Below are 17,451 nucleotides of genomic sequence, written 5' to 3' on the forward strand. Positions count from 1 at the left end.
CTTTCTATGTTGCTCCAAGAACATACGGGGATTTGAGTCTCCTACCCATATACGCTCGAAGCCCTAACCTCCTGGGTTCTCCCAGCACGTCGAAATACAGTTTTTCACCTTACCTCAACGACTAATTATGATGTTAACTTCCATCAGTATTAGCAATTTCTGTGGAGACTTGTCAGATAATCTATGATGTACATAATTGCGTCTAGACAATGAAAGTGGAGATTGACGCGAGTCATGTCTCCCGAATGCCAAGCTATGACATGTTAGCAACATCCCAGTTGGGATAGTTGTATGTTTTGCTGCACGTCCAGGATGCAGCTAAAATTGAGAAATTAACTCGGACCGGAAGTTCATCTTTCGTCAGTTTCGCAATGATTGACACAAAAAACACATCAAGGCCAGACAAACCCTGCGCCGCGATAGTAAGTGGGCCCGAACCCTTCAAACTGCTGTATATGAGACCATAAGGGTCCTGCCATTCTAGGTAGGAACAGGGATCTGGGGCTTTGTGACGTACTATGTCATGATTCTGTTGTCCAAGATGGTGACTTACATGTTTATTGAATCCCTCATTGCCGTGGACACAATCTGTTATCCTGCCTATATCCTTGCTCGCATGCAATTTATAACATGCCGGGTGACATATTTATGGGCGAGATCCTAGTCTATAACTGGATTTGCACGATTTATCTTCCAGAAAAAGCGTGGTGTGAGATCATGTTTCTTTATCTTTCTTACTAATAGGATGTTTGGTCAACTTGGTGAAGGAACATACTGACCCTAACGTAGACAGCTACTAGCAAGCTGACAGCCCAGTAATCTCAATAGATAGCTTTTGTGTATATCCGAAAGCACGGCCCAAACGGTACCCCACCTCAATTCTACGGAGTAAGCAACTGCTTCTAGAATCAAGCTGCCAGTCCCACACTCCCCTTAATCCGTTTTGCGCCTAAACATGGCCAATGACGCAGTTTCAAGTGGTCATCGTTTTTAGGGTGCACGTGCTTCTAGAGGAGCTTCATTTTTGGATGAGTCAAAGCAATGGACTGAACCTTTAACCCGGCAACTGCTTGGATAATGAGTAAAATGGAGACTATCAATGTATGCCTGGGAGAACCTCCCATAAAGGTTGGATTCCATGTCTAGCAAAATTTACATGAAGCTACTGAAGATATCCGGGAAAGGACCGTTTTAAAATGAGTCAAAGCTGTGGGCACTGTGACGTGGAATAGAGCTCTTGAAGCTCATCGCAGCTGGAATATGGAGCACAGCGAAAAATTTCAGATCGCATCTTATCTTGTTATCTATATCCGATTTTACTGCAAATCCGTGGGTCTGAAGGGCCGTAAAACCAACAGGATTGGTCCGGATGACGGAAATGCGGATGTAATTTGACCAGGCGTCGGTATTACGGAATTACGGCGATCATTTTGTCAGGCACCAGGAACCATACTTATAAGAATTAAATTCCAGGGGAAAGTTATAATAGACCTTGGAGTTAAAGCTGTTAGGATACTACAGAGTCCTTCTATCATACGTCACTATCAGTGTTTTATGAGCTGTGGATATTCTAGTGTGAGCAATTGGTATGACATGGACTTCTTCATAGATCAACACACAGAGTACTAAGAATCGCCAAGATAGGGTGCGTCGGTAATAGCGTTTTCCACCATGGATACTCCATCCTCCGGCACCGTTGACCTAGAGCACGGTGGGGGTGCGATTCGCAAACGTTTGACCCTTACCTTTCGAAACTTGAATGTCCGAGTCACGGCTCCCGATGCAGCCCTAGGCGATACACTACTGTCCTATGCCGACCCACGACAACTCCTAGATGTCTTTCGGAGTACTCGACAGAACAAAAGGGTAGGCACTGGATCGTTATGCTCTAATATTGAACCAGTAGCTGACAGAAAATTAGACTATTCTCAAGGACATTAATGGACAAGTGAAACCAGGCGAAATGGTAAGGCTATAGAGTTACTTGTACATACACAACAGGTAAGCTGATACAATAATAGCTGCTAGTATTGGGTCGACCTGGTGCTGGATGTACTTCTTTCCTTCGAGTCCTTTCAAATGACCGGGATTCGTTCGACGAAGTGACTGGCGAGACCCGTTACGGAAGTATGGACCACAAAGAGGCAAGGAAATTCCGACAGCAGATCATGTTCAACAATGAAGACGACATCCACTTTCCTACATTGACGGTGAACCGAACCATGAAGTTTGCTTTGAGAAACAAGGTCCCTCGAGAGCGTCCCGAACATCTCCAGGAGAAACAGGAATACATACAGGGCACAAGGGACGGCATTCTAGAATCCCTGGGAATCGCGCACACCAAGAAGACATTAGTGGGAAATGAGTTCATTCGCGGCGTGTCTGGCGGAGAAAGAAAGCGTGTATCTTTGGCTGAAGTAATGGCTGGCCAGGTGAGATGCAACTCGGTAAGATAAGCGGAGAACAAGCGAATCTGACATATTATCACAGAGTCCCGTCCAGTTTTGGGATAACCCCACTCGCGGTCTTGATTCGAAGACTGCGGTCGAATTTGCACGTCTCCTGCGCCGTGAAGCGGACCAGAACGACAAGACCATGGTGGCCACCATGTACCAGGCAGGAAATGGTATCTACGATGAATTTGACAAGATTCTGGTACTCGCAGAAGGGAGAGTCATTTACTATGGTCCTAGAACGATGGCACGAGCATACTTTGAAGATATGGGATTTGTTGTGCCAAAAGGTGCCAACATTGCCGATTTCTTAACTTCAGTCACGGTGATTACCGAACGTATTGTCCAACCAGGGTTGGAGGAGAAGGTTCCCAGTACTCCTGAGGAATTCGAATCTCGCTTTCTTGCAAGCGACATCAATGCGCAGATGCTGGATGCTATTGAGCCACCAGAGAAGCTTACACACGAGAAGGACGATCTGGTCATGGCAGTGGCTAACGAGAAGAAAAAGAAACATCTTCCCCGGCCTCAGAGTGTGTACACAACGAGCCTCTGGGATCAGATCCGTGCTTGCACAGTTCGGTAAGCAGTGTCCATGAGGTATTTTGGAAGCACATAGCTAACTTGGACAAGGCAATTCCAAATCATGGCAGGAGATAAACTTTCTCTTGCCATCAAGATCGTCTCAGCCATTCTGCAGGCGCTAGTCTGCGGCAGTATTTTCTATAACCTGAAACTGGATAGTTCCTCAATTTTCCTTCGCCCTGGTACACTCTTTTTTCCATGTCTCTACTTCCTCTTGGAGGGTTTGTCAGAGACAACGGGTGCATTCATGGGTCGCCCTATTCTCTCCCGCCAAAAACGCTTTGGCTTCTACCGTCCAACAGCATTCTGCATTGCCAATGCTATCACAGATATACCCGTCGTGATCGTACAAATTTCTTGCTTTTCATTAATCCTGTACTTCATGTCTGCGTTGCAAATGGATGCCGGCAGATTCTTTACCTACTGGATTATGCTTATCGCTCTTACTCTGTGTTTCATGCAGCTCTTCCGTGCTGTTGGTGCGTTATGCAGGAAGTTTGGAGTTGCATCGATGATATCGGGATTGCTGTCGACCATCTTCTTCGTTTACGGGGGTATGTGCCATCAGTTCACAAGCTGAGAACGCTACTGACTGCCACAGGTTATCTTATCCCATTCGAGAAAATGCACGTTTGGTTCCGCTGGATCTTCTACCTCAACCCTGGTGCATATGCATTCGAGGCACTCATGGTAAATGAGTTTTCTGGGTTGAAGCTTGACTGCGTCTCACCTGACTATATTCCTTATGGGGCGGGATACCCAGACTCGTCATCAGCTTACCGTGGCTGCTCTGTGTTGGGTAGTGATGAAAATGGACTCATTGATGGGGCCGCATATATTCGGGAACAGTACCACTACTCGGTTGGCCATATCTGGCGCAGCTTTGGTGTCATCATTGGCATGTGGGCGTTTTTCATTTTCCTTACCGCTGTGGGCTTCGAAAAGCTCAACAGTCAAGGGGGGTCATCCGTGCTCCTCTATAAACGCGGAAGTCAGAAGAAGCGCACTTCAGATATGGAAAAGGGTCAGCAGGCTAGGTCCCAGCCAACAGCAAATGCTGGTGCTCTTTCAAATACCGCCAAACAGTCAACCTTTACGTGGAACAATCTCGACTATCATGTCCCCTTCCATGGTCAGAAAAAGCAGCTTCTGGACCAGGTGTTTGGTTATGTAAAGCCTGGTAACCTTGTCGCACTCATGGGTTGCTCTGGTGCTGGTAAAACTACGTACGAGCTCTGATTCATAAACTCTCCTGGTCAAGACTAACTTATTTTTAAGGTTGCTGGATGTGTTGGCTCAACGGAAAGATAGCGGCGAGATTTATGGGTCCATCCTAATTGACGGCCGGCCTCAAGGGGTGAGTTTCCAGCGAACCACAGGTTATTGTGAACAGATGGATGTGCACGAAGCAAGTGCAACGGTCCGGGAAGCATTGGAATTTTCTGCTCTTCTCCGTCAGCCTGCATCAGTTCCTCGAGAAGAAAAGCTGGCATACGTGGATCACATTATTGAACTACTGGAACTGAGCGACATCAGTGACGCTCTGATAGGCAGTACGTTATCGTCCACAATGCTTGAATACTTTGCATTTTACTAACTCCTGTAAGTCCCCGGAGCTGGTCTCAGCATCGAGCAGCGGAAGAGAGTCACACTAGGCGTTGAACTGGTGGCAAAGCCGACTCTGCTATTCCTCGATGAGCCTACGTCGGGTCTAGATGGTCAATCAGCGTACAATATCATTCGATTCTTGAGAAAGCTAGTGGATGGTGGTCAAGCAGTCTTGGTAGGTCTTCCCACAACTGCTAGATAATCATAGCAGCTAACAAGCCACAGTGCACCATTCACCAACCCTCTGCTGTATTGTTTGATGCATTTGATTCGCTGCTCCTCCTGGCTAAGGGTGGTAAAATGACATACTTTGGCGAGAGTAAGTCCTCCCACTGCCTTGTGGTACGATATAATGGGTCTAATAGAGTATAGCTGGCCAGGATTCCGCCAAGGTACTGGACTATTTTGCAAGAAACGGCGCTCCCTGCGAACCCGATGTCAACCCAGCCGAACATATCGTGGAGGTTATTCAGGGGAACACTGAGAAGAAGGTTGACTGGGTTGAAGTCTGGAACCAATCTGAGGAGCGTCAGCGAGCCATGGCCGAATTGGAGGCTTTGAACAATGAGCGGAAGCAGAACACACAGGAGGAGGAAGATCAATCTGACTTTGCAACCTCTCACTGGTTCCAATTCAAGATGGTCTTGCGCCGTCTCATGATCCAATTATGGCGGTCACCGGTGAGTTATTGCTCTTTGATCATTGTCATACAATGAATACTGAACATTATCAAGGACTATATCTGGAGCAAGATCATTCTCCATGTCTTCGCAGCTCTGTTCAGCGGTTTTACCTTTTGGAAAATGGGTAACGGCACGTTTGACCTCCAACTTCGTCTCTTCGCTATCTTCAACTTCGTGTTCGTCGCTCCGGGATGCATCAACCAAATGCAACCATTCTTCTTGCACAATCGCGATATTTTCGAGACCCGCGAAAAGAAGGTTAGTCACTTCGCATCAGCGATATTAATTCTGTAGGCAACGTGTACTAACAAAGGCTAGTCCAAAACATACCATTGGCTCGCCTTTATCGGCGCCCAAGCCGTCTCCGAAATCCCGTATCTCATTATCTGCGCAACTCTCTACTTCGCATGCTGGTACTTCACTGCAGGCTTCCCTGTCGAGGCTAGCATCTCCGGCCACGTCTATTTACAGATGATCTGTTAGTACTACACCTACAATTCATGAGGCATTTGAACTAACCCAATACAGTTTACGAATTCCTCTACACATCGATCGGCCAAGCCATTGCCGCATATGCACCAAACGAATACTTTGCCGCCATCATGAACCCGATTCTCATCGGTGCTGGCCTGGTCTCTTTCTGCGGTGTTGTCGTTCCCTACTCAGCCCTGCAGCCCTTCTGGCGCTACTGGATGTACTACCTGGATCCATTCACGTACCTAGTTGGAGGGCTTCTGGGTGAGGTCCTCTGGGACGTGAAGGTGGAGTGCAAAGCATCCGAACTTGTGCAGTTCAGCGCGCCATCCGGTCAGACGTGCGGCCAGTACATGGCCGACTTCCTGAGTGAGCAAGCGGGCTATCTTCTTGACCCGAACTCGACTTCTAGCTGCTCGTTCTGTCAATACTCCACTGGAGCGGACTATGCCAAGACGTTCAACCTGAAGGAGAAGTACTATTCTTGGAGAGACGTAAGTCGACCCCTCATTGGATAAACATGAGATTATACTGACTCTGGATCCAGACTGGTATCACTGCACTTTTCTGCATCAGTTCTTACGGACTGGTGTTCTTAATGATGAAGTTGAGGAGTAAGAAGACTAAGAGTGCGAGGTCGGAGTAATCTGTTTCACCTTGCATGGAAAGTATTAGACGTGGACTTGCACATATTGCATTGAATTATGGTTATAGATATAGATTTAGCGGTATATACAGATAGATATAGATCTCACTAGAACTAATACGGATTGAGGTTTGAGAAGACGCCTCCAGAAACATTTGGAATTTTACTGGATAGCACGACGAATAAAGTAATCATTATCTAGAAATTGAAGAATTCTAAGTTGAAAAATTATGCCAAAGATTAAAACGTTGAAGAAAAGCATACCAGACAGCAAGCCGCATACAAAAAAGTGTAGTGAGGGCTCAATTGATCACATCCTTAGACGATAGATGCAGGCTTACCTCTAATAAATGTAAGAAGTTACCCGTATTGATCTATCCAGCCCAAACCTTCAGTCAGGCCCGGTGTTGACTTTTCGTTTTCTGACTTACGTGTTTATTTTGCATGGATAGCCATGGGAAGACACCAAGTCATATGGAAGCGTCTAAAGCAAACGCAATGCCGACTAGACCATAGGAGATAGATAGAGGACATGGAGCACGGCCTATAGTTGCTACACGAAACGATATTGGAAAAGGGGGATTTTGGTCAAGGATAGCTGGGGCCTTTGCTGAAGGTGCCTTTTTAGTCGGACCTAAGTGGCTGCTTGCTCTAAAGAAAGAGCTTTACCTTCAATTGGGGATAACGACAGATTGTGTATCGGCTTTTGGTTTCTTGTGGCATGGTACCTTTGTCGCCTGGAAGCTGTATTCACGGCATCTCTGTTCTAATGGCGGGTGTTAGTTCAATCGTTTCAATGCATCTGATAGGCTGACCGTTGGGAATGATCGAGCAAATGGTGATTATGTGCAATCTTCTTGTCCTTTCGCCCGAGTTAGACATAGTTATTGCTTGCCACCTCACTGACCGTGATAAGTACCAAGCTACGCCACGTTAATGAGGTGCCCAGGTCTGATCAGGTGATTAGCCTACCCTACTCTGCAAGGGGCATGCCAAAGAAAGAAATGCATATGGCCAATCCAATCGTCATACTTTCACACTCATAAAGTAAGGAAGATGTATTTACCGCGCCGGGCATGTCTATATGCCGAAAAGTATTGAGTGTACCAAGACTCTCGCTTATAATAGTACGAAAATTGGTTGGGTGCTGATCGGTCAGAATGCGGGGAAGTTTCTGGGATCCGGGGGAAAACCTCGCCAAGACTTTTTCTCACCATCAGCATTTTAATTTTTGTCTATCAACACCTACTCACCACGATAACTACAAGCTGCATTCACCAAAGACATGCCTATAGCTGATACCGTTGCTATGTAATACCCCCGTCTCTTTCTTGTCTATCTTTATTTACTCAACTCCTATCCCAGTTACGTCTTTCTTTCCCCTTGATTCATCGCACCCAGGTGACTGGATATAGACGAGGTCTAATATGTTCCCCGCATAAGTTCATTGGTTTGGACACATGGCATACTTCGACTAACCACGGTTGGCAACGCTCATGATCTTTATGTTGACGAATCTCGTGTCTCGCAGCATCTTCCCCTTCAGCGGAGCGCTTCTTGGCGACTTGGCTCACGAAGAGCTTTGACGTTAGCCACCCTGCGATAGGCCAAATCTTCCGCAGTCAGCATCAAACATGAATATCCCGCCAACGGCCAAGAGCGCCACGAAACTCTGGAAGCTCCGACAAAAGGGATTGTTAACCTAACTTGGGTCTCTTCCCAACCAATGCCCAGGTGCCGCGGCTCGCCTATCAACCCCGGCTTAACGAATGAATGCAATTACCATGCAGCTCGGCAATTCCATGAATGTCATGGTCCTGCTTCTGCTTATGGAGAACTACTGAGCTCCCCGGTTTAACTACCGTGATTTTGAGCCAACTCTTTGAAGGGGACCAGTGAACGTGCCGCATTTCTGGGCCATGTGGTTGACGGCCTGAAATTCGAGGCTCCCAGGTGTCCAATGCCCAGACCCTGACAGCGAAAATCTGCTCAACCCCAGAATCCTGCACTTTTGCAGCCATCCGAACCTCATTCCCGCACTGACTTTCGGCAAATCCGATCTGTCTCTTGCATCCGACAGTCATCGGGGGATTTATTTTTCACATTGTGTATAAATTCACCCCACATCCCCCCTTGCATGCCTACCGAGGATGCAAAGGTAGCAAGATCGGCAACTGTCCACCTGGCTACTGGTTCTTGAGCTCACTGCGATAAAGTTAAACTAGCATGGCGACTGAAAAGGGTGCCTTGGATGGTGTCGCGGATGAGAAGGCCGGCGATACTGAGGCTAACAAGGTCATCGATGCGGCCGAGCACGGCCATGCTGCGACTGATCAGTATGGTCGCGTACTGATTGAGTTCGATCGTGCTGCAGAACGTCGCCTACGACTGAAGATCGATCTGTGCATCGTCCCAACCGTGGCGTTGCTCTACCTCTTTTGTTTCATTGATCGCGCGAATATCGGTAGGTCACCTACATTGCGGACTGATATGCGACGCAAAGCTGTTCCATAATACAAGTAGTGTAGCCGGGCACTAACCAAGACTACATTGCAGGGAACGCCAAACTCGCTGGGCTGGAGAAAGATTTGGGCCTGACGGGGAACGATTACAATACCATCTTGTCTATATTCTACATATCATACATCATCTTCGAGATTCCATGCAATATCGCTTGCAAATGGATGGGGCCAGGTTGGTTTCTTCCTACGACCACTGTGTTATTCGGGGTTTGTTCCCTTGGAACGGCTTTCGTGCAGGATATCCATGCGGCATCAGGAGTCCGATTCCTCCTTGGGATATTCGAAGCAGGCATGTTACCTGGAATTGCCTACTACCTTTCGCGCTGGTATCGGCGCAGTGAGCTTGCATTCCGCCTAGCGCTCTACATCGTCATGGCACCACTTGCCGGTGCTTTTGGTGGCCTCCTAGCGTCGGCAATCTTAACGCTCGACCATTTCGGCAGCCTGCGCACCTGGCGCATGATCTTCGCAATTGAGGGCATCATCACAATTGGCCTCGGCCTCATAGCCTTTGTCACTCTAACTGACCGACCGGAGACCGCGCGCTGGCTGACACAAGAGGAGAAAGACCTTGCCATTACCCGACTGAAGGCGGAGCGTGTCTCGACCACAGAAGTCCTAGACAAGATGGATCGCACCAAGATGATGCTCGGCATCTTTAATCCGGTCACATTGTCAACTTCGTTTATCTTTTTGCTCAATAACATCACTGTCCAGGGATTGGCATTCTTTGCCCCGACTATTGTCCGAACAATCTATCCGAACGCCAGCGTTGTTTCACAACAGTTGCACACTGTGCCTCCCTACGTGGTCGGCGCGTTCTTCACCGTTCTGTTCCCCTTCCTCAGCTGGCGCTGGGACAACCGCATGGTGTATTTTGTTGTCGCACCGCCCCTCATGATCATCGGTTATATCATGTTTTTGGCCAGCACCGAGCCCATGGTGCGCTATGGTGCGACCTTCCTGATTGCGAGCGGCGCGTTCGCATTTGGCGCCCTTTGCAATGCTCATGTTTCGAACAACGTAGTATCGGATACGGCGCGGTCGTCGGCAATCGGAACAACAGTAATGTTCGGCAACTTGGGCGGACTGGTTTCCACCTGGTCATTCTTACCATTTGATGCGCCAAACTATCATATTGGGAACGGCCTCAACCTGGCCACGTCGTCATTAACTATGATCCTCGGGGCCTGCCTTTGGATGTGGATGAAATGGGATAACAAAAAGCGGGAGAGGGTGGACATTGACCAGGCTCTGCGGGGCATGTCCCAGAAACAGATCCAGGATCTAGACTGGCGCAACCCGGCCTTCCGATGGCGGACATAGAGCCGCGGACAGGGGAGGTTTTGTTTGGGCTATTTCGCTTGTGTCTAATATGGGAGCCGGGTTGCATTTATGTATCGGAGCATGCATAGACCGGTCATAGCCTGCATGATGACAGGAGAGGGACGCATTGCATGTGTTTATTCATTAGTATGTAAATTTAAATCAAAAATATTGGCCATTTTTAACTTGTTGCCGTCGATCGCAGCTTTATCTGAAGCACACACGGGAAACGTTCACGCAGGAACTTGCCGAATAGATGTAACATACACCAATGAAAACGCCGACAGCCGAGCGGACAGACAGTAAGGATGATCCTTGTGGGTGGGTGAGAATAGCCATGGGTGCTAATGTGTGTTTACTACTCCTGGTAGTTGCGCATCGTGACACCACAGGTCACGGTCTCGCCGAAACCCTACTCTGAGGTCAATCCATCCAGCGCCTCCCCCAACCGATGACAAATTTTTTACACTCTTTGACCTCCTGTCAATTGCCTATCAGTGCCACGGCTTCCCCATCACGTCTTCGGATCTCACCGATCCGCCGGGGTTTTGGTTCCAGTGGGTTCGCCAGTGTCTTCTTGGGCGAATTACCCGTGGGCTATTATGCCGTATTCGGCCGCGTCGGTGTGAGTCCGGTCCAGATGACTAGCGCTGAGGCGATTGGAAAACGACTGGATGGACCGAGGAAGGCTAGCAAGGGCCATGAATCCTTCGCGGGGATGGACCTGGGGGCGAACATCCATTTCTTATGAGTATGGACTGGACTAGTCCACACAGTCGTGAGACCTTTAATTCCTTTTTTAAAATAAGGGTGGGGAAGAGTTACTAATTTTTTCCCATTTATTTGCCAGATACGTTACATTTCTCATCATTAGCTTCTAAGTTAGGGTTTTCGAGGTCCACTTTCCCCAGAAAGAGCCAAAGAAATCTTGGCCACCACATGTGGATCGGCAGAGACCGTCCGTGCTGGAGAGCCACTCAATCCGTTTGCTTTAATGCCCCCGGTCACCAGTCAAGAAGGTCGAACATTGCTCCTCAAGATCCCCACCTGCTACGCTATATCCCGCATTCCTCGTGACAGTCCAGTAAACTCGTGATGCCCTCCATTTCCCCAGGTCTGCCAAGCGGTCCGGCCGGAGAATTTTCTCGCGTTTTGGCCTCGGTGACGCCAGATGCCTTTCGGACGTTGACCGAAATCGTCCCATACCCTAAGTATTACCGACATTGCTCCTGCTCGATTAGACTAGATGTGATCCAGATCCGATGCCGGGGAAAGATCCAATTTTTTTTTCGGCCGTAAAACAACTGGGTCCATGTGATTAGTTGTGCATGGCAGGGATATGTAGGAAAATGCAGCGACTCGTATGAGGATGATGCATCAGACAGGTGGCCCCTTGTTCAGAATTTTTTCTACGTTTTCTTTGTTTCAATCTTACTTCCTTTCGTGTGTATTTCGGCTGGAAAAGTAGGACTGCTACACAATGAGAACAACGCCGAGCATGAGTTTAGAGCTAATAAGCTCTTCGCGAGGCTTCGGAACCTGGCCGACGGGAGGCACACACCCAAGGCTCGCGCCCTACATGTACCACCGTCTTTAAGCACCCTTGGCGACATCCAGCTCTTGGCCAACGCAGGCCCACCGGGCAGAGTTTCCTATTGGGGTGAAAACATCGACATTCGTTGTTCTAGCTCTAGGGTTGGGAGTGTATGTTGAATTTTACTTTTGAGTAATGGTCGGTTATTCCGATGTGTCTCCCCACGCTTTGTATCATCCCCCGCATTGTTATATGTCACCACCATGTGCGAAAGAATCTCCAGTGGGTGGGATCGCCTGGGGTATATAATATCCTCGTTATCCGGCCTCTCTGTCCGTGTCACCATTGCGTTGTGACCCCTCTTCCCTTTACCACTTGCGTCCTCTCCTTACTTGACTCTTACGCCAGAGCGGCACCAAAGTCAGCGCAAGTCTTTCCCCTCTACCACAATGGCGGGCGCAAAGAAACCCGTCAATATTTTTCAGCTCAAAAACCTGGGCGATCCCAAACAGGTTTACAACTGGAGACTATGGCTCGCTGTCGTTTCTTTCGGGCTCATGGGCGCTGCTCGTGGTGTCGATGAGGGCTTGATCTCCGGCGCCTTCAACTCCAAGGATTTCCAAAGGACCATCCACTACGATTCATACAGTAAGGTCGAGCAGACCAACATCAAGGCCAATGTCTCTGCCATGGTCCAGATTGGTTCCGTCGGCGGCGCTCTCTTGTAAGGACAACCCTATTCGTGGCGATGTCCTCCATGTCCCGACAACTAACTCTTTGTTTCTCAGTGCCTTCTTAGTTTGTGATCGCATCGGCCGTCTCTGGGCTACCCGTCAGCTCTGTGTCCTGTGGATCGTCGGTATTGCTATTTTCATGGGAGCCAACGGCAACCTGGGTGCTATCTATGCTGGCCGTTTCGTTGCTGGTTTGGGTGTCGGTCAGACAGTTGTGGTTGGTCCTGTGTATCTTGCGGAAATCGTAAGTGAAGCACCCCTTATTCTATAAAGAGATCGTCGACTCACCATCACAGGCCCCTGCATCAGTCCGTGGTCTCTGTACCTGTGTCTTCACTGGCTTTGTCTACCTCGGTATCGTCCTTGCCTACTTCACCAACTATGGCTGCCAAGTGAACCTCGGAGACAACACTCACAAGCGTTGGGTCAGTACATTAAATCCTTAACAGCGGTCGCTAGTTTTCCTAACTTTTCAATAGGAAGTTCCCACTAGTCTGCACATTATCTTTGCCGGACTCATCTTCCTCCTTTCCTTCACCCAGTATGAGTCCCCTCGCTACCTAGTCAAGAAAGGAAAGTATGAGGAGGCCTTGAGGAACTTGTCGCGTGTCAGACATCTCCCTGAGGACCATGAGTACGTTGTCGAGGAAATGACCGCCATCCGGAATTCGCACGAGGCCGAGATGGAAGCCACGATGGGATCCGGTCCTATGGGAGTGATCAAGGAGGCCTTCCTGGTTCCCAGCAACCTGTACCGTCTGTACCTCGCCCTGATGGCCCAGCTCCTCTCCCAGTGGTCCGGTGCCGGTTCGATCACCTTGTATGCCCCCGACCTGTTCGCCCTGCTCGGCATTACTGGGTCGAACGAATCGCTCCTGATCACCGGTATCTTCGGTATTGTCAAGTTGGTTGCTGCTATCATTTGCGCCCTGTTCCTGGTCGACGTGATTGGCCGCAAGCGCTCATTGCTTATCGGTATCACATTCCAGGCGATCTCCATGATCTATGTTGCCGGCTTCCTCACCAGTGTCCCAGAGATGGGCACTGTGGACGACTTCGTGCTCCCAGCAGACAAACTGGGCCCCAGCCGAGGCGCTATCGCGATGATCTACATTTCCGGATTCGGCTGGGCCCTCGGCTGGAACTCCATGCAGTATCTCCTCACGGCTGAGCTGTTCCCGCTCCGTATCCGTGCCCTCGCGACTTCCCTGGCGATGACTCTGCACTTCGTCAACCAATACGGCAACTCGCGTGCGGTGCCTAACATGCTCCTCGGCACAGACCACGGCGGTATTACCCCTATGGGTACCTTCTGGTTCTTCTCCGCGGTGACCATCATCGGCTGGTTCTGGGTGCTGTTCACCGTCCCCGAAACGGCAGGTCGTAGTCTGGAGACCATTGACCGACTGTTCGAGCTGCCCTGGTACAAGATCGGTCTGTACGGTGCTCGGGATGCCGAGCAGCGCGACATGGTGATGTCGGATAAGGCGCAGATCGCAGAACAGTCCAGCCACGTGGAGAACGTCGGCAGCAGGGACAACACGACAAGGGTCTAGATGAATAGTTCCGATGATATTTCTCTATTATGTTGTATGTATGTATGTATGTATGTATGTTGGGATGAGCCCAAGATCCGTCGAACGGATATAATTCCTGAAGTCAACGAACTTACGAAGCTTACTTACGAAGCTAAGAAATATAAAATAAAAATAAGAATAAGAATCTATTATTCGTTACCCATTCATTACCCATAACACCCATCCTCACATCACACAGAACATACATAGAGAGAACAGAACCACCCCAAAACCCAAGATATTTTCTACCCCAACTTCCCAGGCAAAGGAATAATCACAATCCTCGCCTTCCTAGCCGCATCCTCCCTCACCCTCTCCCTCTCCCCACCCCCTTCCCTTCCCAACCCAAACCCCCGTCTCTTCTCCAAAACATCCATCATCTCCATCTCCTCCACCTCCTCAAACGGCAAGTCAACCCTAATCAACACCCCCCTCGGCTCAAAAAACCCCCCATTCCACCTCTCAATCACTGCCCTCAACTCCCCACTTCCAAGAATCATATTCCTCTCTTCCCGACTCCGCTGCGCCCGTCTCGCCACATAGTACCCCGGTATAGCCCCTAGAAACCCGACCATGAGTCCCCCGATAGCCATTACCCCGAGACCCTTCCCAATGGCGGTGGTCCATTGTTTGCGGCTCAGTCGGGCCGTGGTCATCACCTCTGAGGTGAAGTTTTCCCAGTCGGTGGGGGTGATGCTGTATTGGGTGAGGAGGGGTGGGTATGGGAAGCCGGAGGTTGGGTAGGCGGATTTCGAGGGTATTTGTAACCCGCGAGTGAGGAGGGTTTCTGGGGCGAGGTTTTTGGGGGTTATTGTAGATGATGTACTAGATGAGGTTTCGGAGGTGGTGGCGGTTGGGGTATAGGGTGGTGGTGATGATGATGCTGCTGTAGGGTCCATTTTGAGGTTCTTGGTTTGTTTGTCTATAGGAATATACAGAAGTAAAGTATATGATAGAAGCAATTATACTTCTTTGAAGCACCGTCCAACAGGAGACAAAATTAAACAACTGCTCAAGATAATTCCACAAAAACCCCCTCTCCAATCCACCAAATATATACCCCCAAAAGAAAAACTAAAATCACTATAATCACTATAATCACAAAAGATGACGCACAAAGTCCCTCAGGCATCCATGATATCCCTCAGAACTCCAATACGACGTAGTCACAACCCCATCCCATATTGGCAATTTGTCTATACCCAATCTGTCCCCCGAATAGGCAATCATGAAGCTTAGTTGATCTTGACAACGCGGCTGAGCCGCCCCGACCCTCCTTGTTCCGCCCGTTCTAGAACGGCCTATGACCTCATCAGGATCGAACTAGGCAGTGATTTTAATGGCTTACTTTAATGGAGCGTTGTGGGTGAGTCAGGGATCTGCGGAGACTTGTAATTTGTTTGGCTGTTGGGGCAGGGCCGAGGTAGATATATTATCTGTGCTCAGAATGACTCAGGCTGCAATAATTGTTCTTGTTCTGTTTGGGCGATAAGGTGGTTTTGGGGGCTTTTTGGTTATCAGGGCGCTTCGTAGTTAGGGTTTTTATTATTGGACAGGGTTCGTGTGATAAAGATCTCTCGTGATTTGGGACATATGAGGGGGATTATTGATGCAGAAAACCTACAGAGTATCTCCTAGTGTATATAAGTGAACTATTTTGCTAGGCGGCATACAATCTTTTATAGAGATTTAAACTATATTATATTATATTACTAGTTCTGCATTAATATTTATATGGTAATCCCGTTGATGGTAACAACGCGCAGCCCTGCTTACTACTTTTGAGTTTTCTATCCTCCGTAATATTGTTTCCTACACAGTTTTGCTGTTAGCTTATCGGTACTCCCCCTATTCAACTCGGTTTCTTTGGTCCAAGACTTATCTCCCTGTGCAAACAATCGGATTCCAGGTATCGGCAACTCGCTGGGCGAGTCGGTTAGAGAGGTCGGCGGGTCGGGCTCGGCTCTAGGCCCAGTGTGTAACCCGTATAACTCAACCGACACTACACTGAGGGCAGCTTTGACACTGTAAGCTATATCTCCTCATCTAACCCTGTCATCTTAACAGTTATAAGACCCTGCGTCAGACATTTGGATGTAAATTAGATTTTACCAACTCGAAGCTTTCAATTTGTTTGGTCGAGACTTAACTAAATCTGAAAACATAAACGTGGCTAGGACCACTGCGCTCGGGGCCAACAACATTGGAATAATTGATTCCGATCCATTTTGGTCCGCACAGGGATGCTGTACTATATTAACCTGCGAAGAAGAAAGCGATCTCCCTCTCATACCCCCAACAGGGCGCCTACGATACTAATATTGGGGAACAGATAGCAAGGCGTTTCGGGGCTCGACTACCCCTCCTGGGATTCAGAGCCTCTCAACAGCGGTTATCTTTATTGCATCATGTGGCAGTGGAGTCAAACCAGATACCGTGTTGCTGATGTCTTCAGCCTTGCGCTTAGTCCCCAAAGTGTTAGGCGCCCTTGTGAGGGGCCTCGCCGCCGCAGCTAAACGGCCCTTTTCGGCAAGATAATCGGGCACGAATACAGGAAGCAGTATTAGCCACCATTGACCTAGTGATTTTCGTTTGATCCAAACAGGATCATAGTTCTACTCCAGGTGCCAATATGCATGCGTCTCACACGGCGGTACTCCTCTAGCGGTTGACCTCAGCGTGGGAATAACGCGACTTGATTTATGGGACAAACCAAAACCGGTCTATCATTCGTGATGCTTCATCTCAGACTCCCCAGGAGAAGGACTTGATCCTCACCACTTTAGTATATTCATAAATTGATTTTTGACCTGTTTTAAGACAGCCCAACCAATAGGAAAGGGTGGGATGTCCCCACATGGGATGGGCGCTTAACTGACCAATGACCTACCATACGGACAAACTCCTCCACTTCGATGATCCGACACGAGGATGATTTGACGTTTACTCCTCTTCTGGCCCTCTATTCTATTCGCTCCTAAAACCCTGGCTGAGCCGCAACTGCTGGCAAAAAGTCGGCGAATTCGCGTGGGTCCCTCCCGCAGCGCCATCTGGGTCGCTGGCCCCAGAGTTCATTCCCCTCCAACAGCCTCGCTATCAAAACTCAATACGAGCCTGGCACACCACCTATACATATGAGGGCGCGTACATCGAACATGTCATGATCACTGCCTGGCGATCACCAACCCCCACTGTAGACCAAAAGTATTAAACCTCCGCTTCACCCTCTGCGCTTTGTCCCAGGAACAATCCTCGATCAAGATTTTCGGTTATCTTATCTTTTACTCTGGGAAGAATCAAACCAGCCCC

At 48.8% G+C, this 17,451-nt stretch overlaps 6 protein-coding genes across 6 annotated transcripts in view; 4 read left to right on the forward strand and 2 right to left on the reverse strand.

Moving 5' to 3' along the window:
• Positions 1–1,671: 1,671 nt before the first annotated feature.
• BDV27DRAFT_143944 (putative ABC multidrug transporter) lies at positions 1,672–6,449 on the forward strand (the record flags this gene model as incomplete). Its single annotated transcript, XM_032070179.1, has 14 exons — positions 1,672–1,866; positions 1,922–1,966; positions 2,022–2,447; positions 2,491–3,035; positions 3,087–3,592; positions 3,640–4,264; positions 4,317–4,591; positions 4,646–4,821; positions 4,872–4,965; positions 5,019–5,326; positions 5,381–5,587; positions 5,648–5,807; positions 5,858–6,297; positions 6,351–6,449. 14 exons carry the CDS (start codon positions 1,672–1,674, stop codon positions 6,447–6,449), a joined length of 4,101 nt encoding a protein of 1,366 aa, XP_031929103.1.
• A 493-nt stretch (positions 6,450–6,942) lies between these two features.
• Positions 6,943–7,501, reverse strand: BDV27DRAFT_125900 (uncharacterized protein). The gene is made up of 2 exons (XM_032066441.1): positions 7,265–7,501; positions 6,943–7,215 (listed from the first exon to the last, which is right to left on the reverse strand). The coding sequence occupies exons 1-2, from the start codon at positions 7,329–7,331 to the stop codon at positions 7,121–7,123; spliced, it is 162 nt and encodes a 53-aa protein (XP_031929104.1). The 5' UTR covers positions 7,332–7,501; the 3' UTR covers positions 6,943–7,120.
• Positions 7,502–8,675: 1,174 nt separating this feature from the next.
• BDV27DRAFT_171168 (putative MFS transporter) lies at positions 8,676–10,297 on the forward strand (the record flags this gene model as incomplete). Its single annotated transcript, XM_032075525.1, has 2 exons — positions 8,676–8,913; positions 9,006–10,297. The coding sequence occupies 2 exons, from the start codon at positions 8,676–8,678 to the stop codon at positions 10,295–10,297; spliced, it is 1,530 nt and encodes a 509-aa protein (XP_031929105.1).
• Positions 10,298–12,145: 1,848 nt separating this feature from the next.
• On the forward strand, positions 12,146–14,135 carry BDV27DRAFT_96432 (putative MFS quinate transporter). The gene is made up of 4 exons (XM_032078071.1): positions 12,146–12,555; positions 12,620–12,809; positions 12,862–12,990; positions 13,045–14,135. The coding sequence occupies exons 1-4, from the start codon at positions 12,281–12,283 to the stop codon at positions 14,119–14,121; spliced, it is 1,671 nt and encodes a 556-aa protein (XP_031929106.1). The 5' UTR covers positions 12,146–12,280; the 3' UTR covers positions 14,122–14,135.
• A 252-nt stretch (positions 14,136–14,387) lies between these two features.
• On the reverse strand, positions 14,388–15,041 carry BDV27DRAFT_156324 (uncharacterized protein; the record flags this gene model as incomplete). The annotated part of the gene is made up of 1 exon (XM_032072311.1): positions 14,388–15,041. The coding sequence occupies one exon, from the start codon at positions 15,039–15,041 to the stop codon at positions 14,388–14,390; it is 654 nt and encodes a 217-aa protein (XP_031929107.1).
• A 2,407-nt stretch (positions 15,042–17,448) lies between these two features.
• The window catches only part of BDV27DRAFT_125906 (uncharacterized protein), a 1,535-nt gene continuing 1,532 nt past the window's right edge, over positions 17,449–17,451 (forward strand). Inside the window, exon 1 of the mRNA XM_032066442.1 lies at positions 17,449–17,451. This exon is cut by the window's right edge and continues 436 nt beyond it. The gene's annotated coding sequence lies outside the window, so the exon portion shown is untranslated.

The sequence above is a fragment of the Aspergillus caelatus genome (genome assembly GCF_009193585.1).
Source record: "Aspergillus caelatus strain CBS 763.97 unplaced genomic scaffold BDV27scaffold_58, whole genome shotgun sequence".
Taxonomy (NCBI): Eukaryota; Fungi; Ascomycota; class Eurotiomycetes; order Eurotiales; family Aspergillaceae; genus Aspergillus; species Aspergillus caelatus.

Excerpts from the sequence above, each read along its gene's own strand:
- BDV27DRAFT_96432 (XM_032078071.1), top strand. The coding sequence starts at position 12,281 with ATGGCGGGCGCAAAGAAACCCGTCAATATTTTTCAGCTCAAAAACCTG. Across the intron at positions 12,556-12,619 it reads TCCGTCGGCGGCGCTCTCTT|TGCCTTCTTAGTTTGTGATC; the intron begins GTAAGGACAACC and ends TTTGTTTCTCAG. Across the intron at positions 12,991-13,044 it reads ACAACACTCACAAGCGTTGG|GAAGTTCCCACTAGTCTGCA; the intron begins GTCAGTACATTA and ends ACTTTTCAATAG.
- BDV27DRAFT_125900 (XM_032066441.1), bottom strand. The coding sequence starts at position 7,331 with ATGTCTAACTCGGGCGAAAGGACAAGAAGATTGCACATAATCACCATT. Across the intron at positions 7,216-7,264 it reads TTGCTCGATCATTCCCAACG|AACAGAGATGCCGTGAATAC; the intron begins GTCAGCCTATCA and ends ACCCGCCATTAG.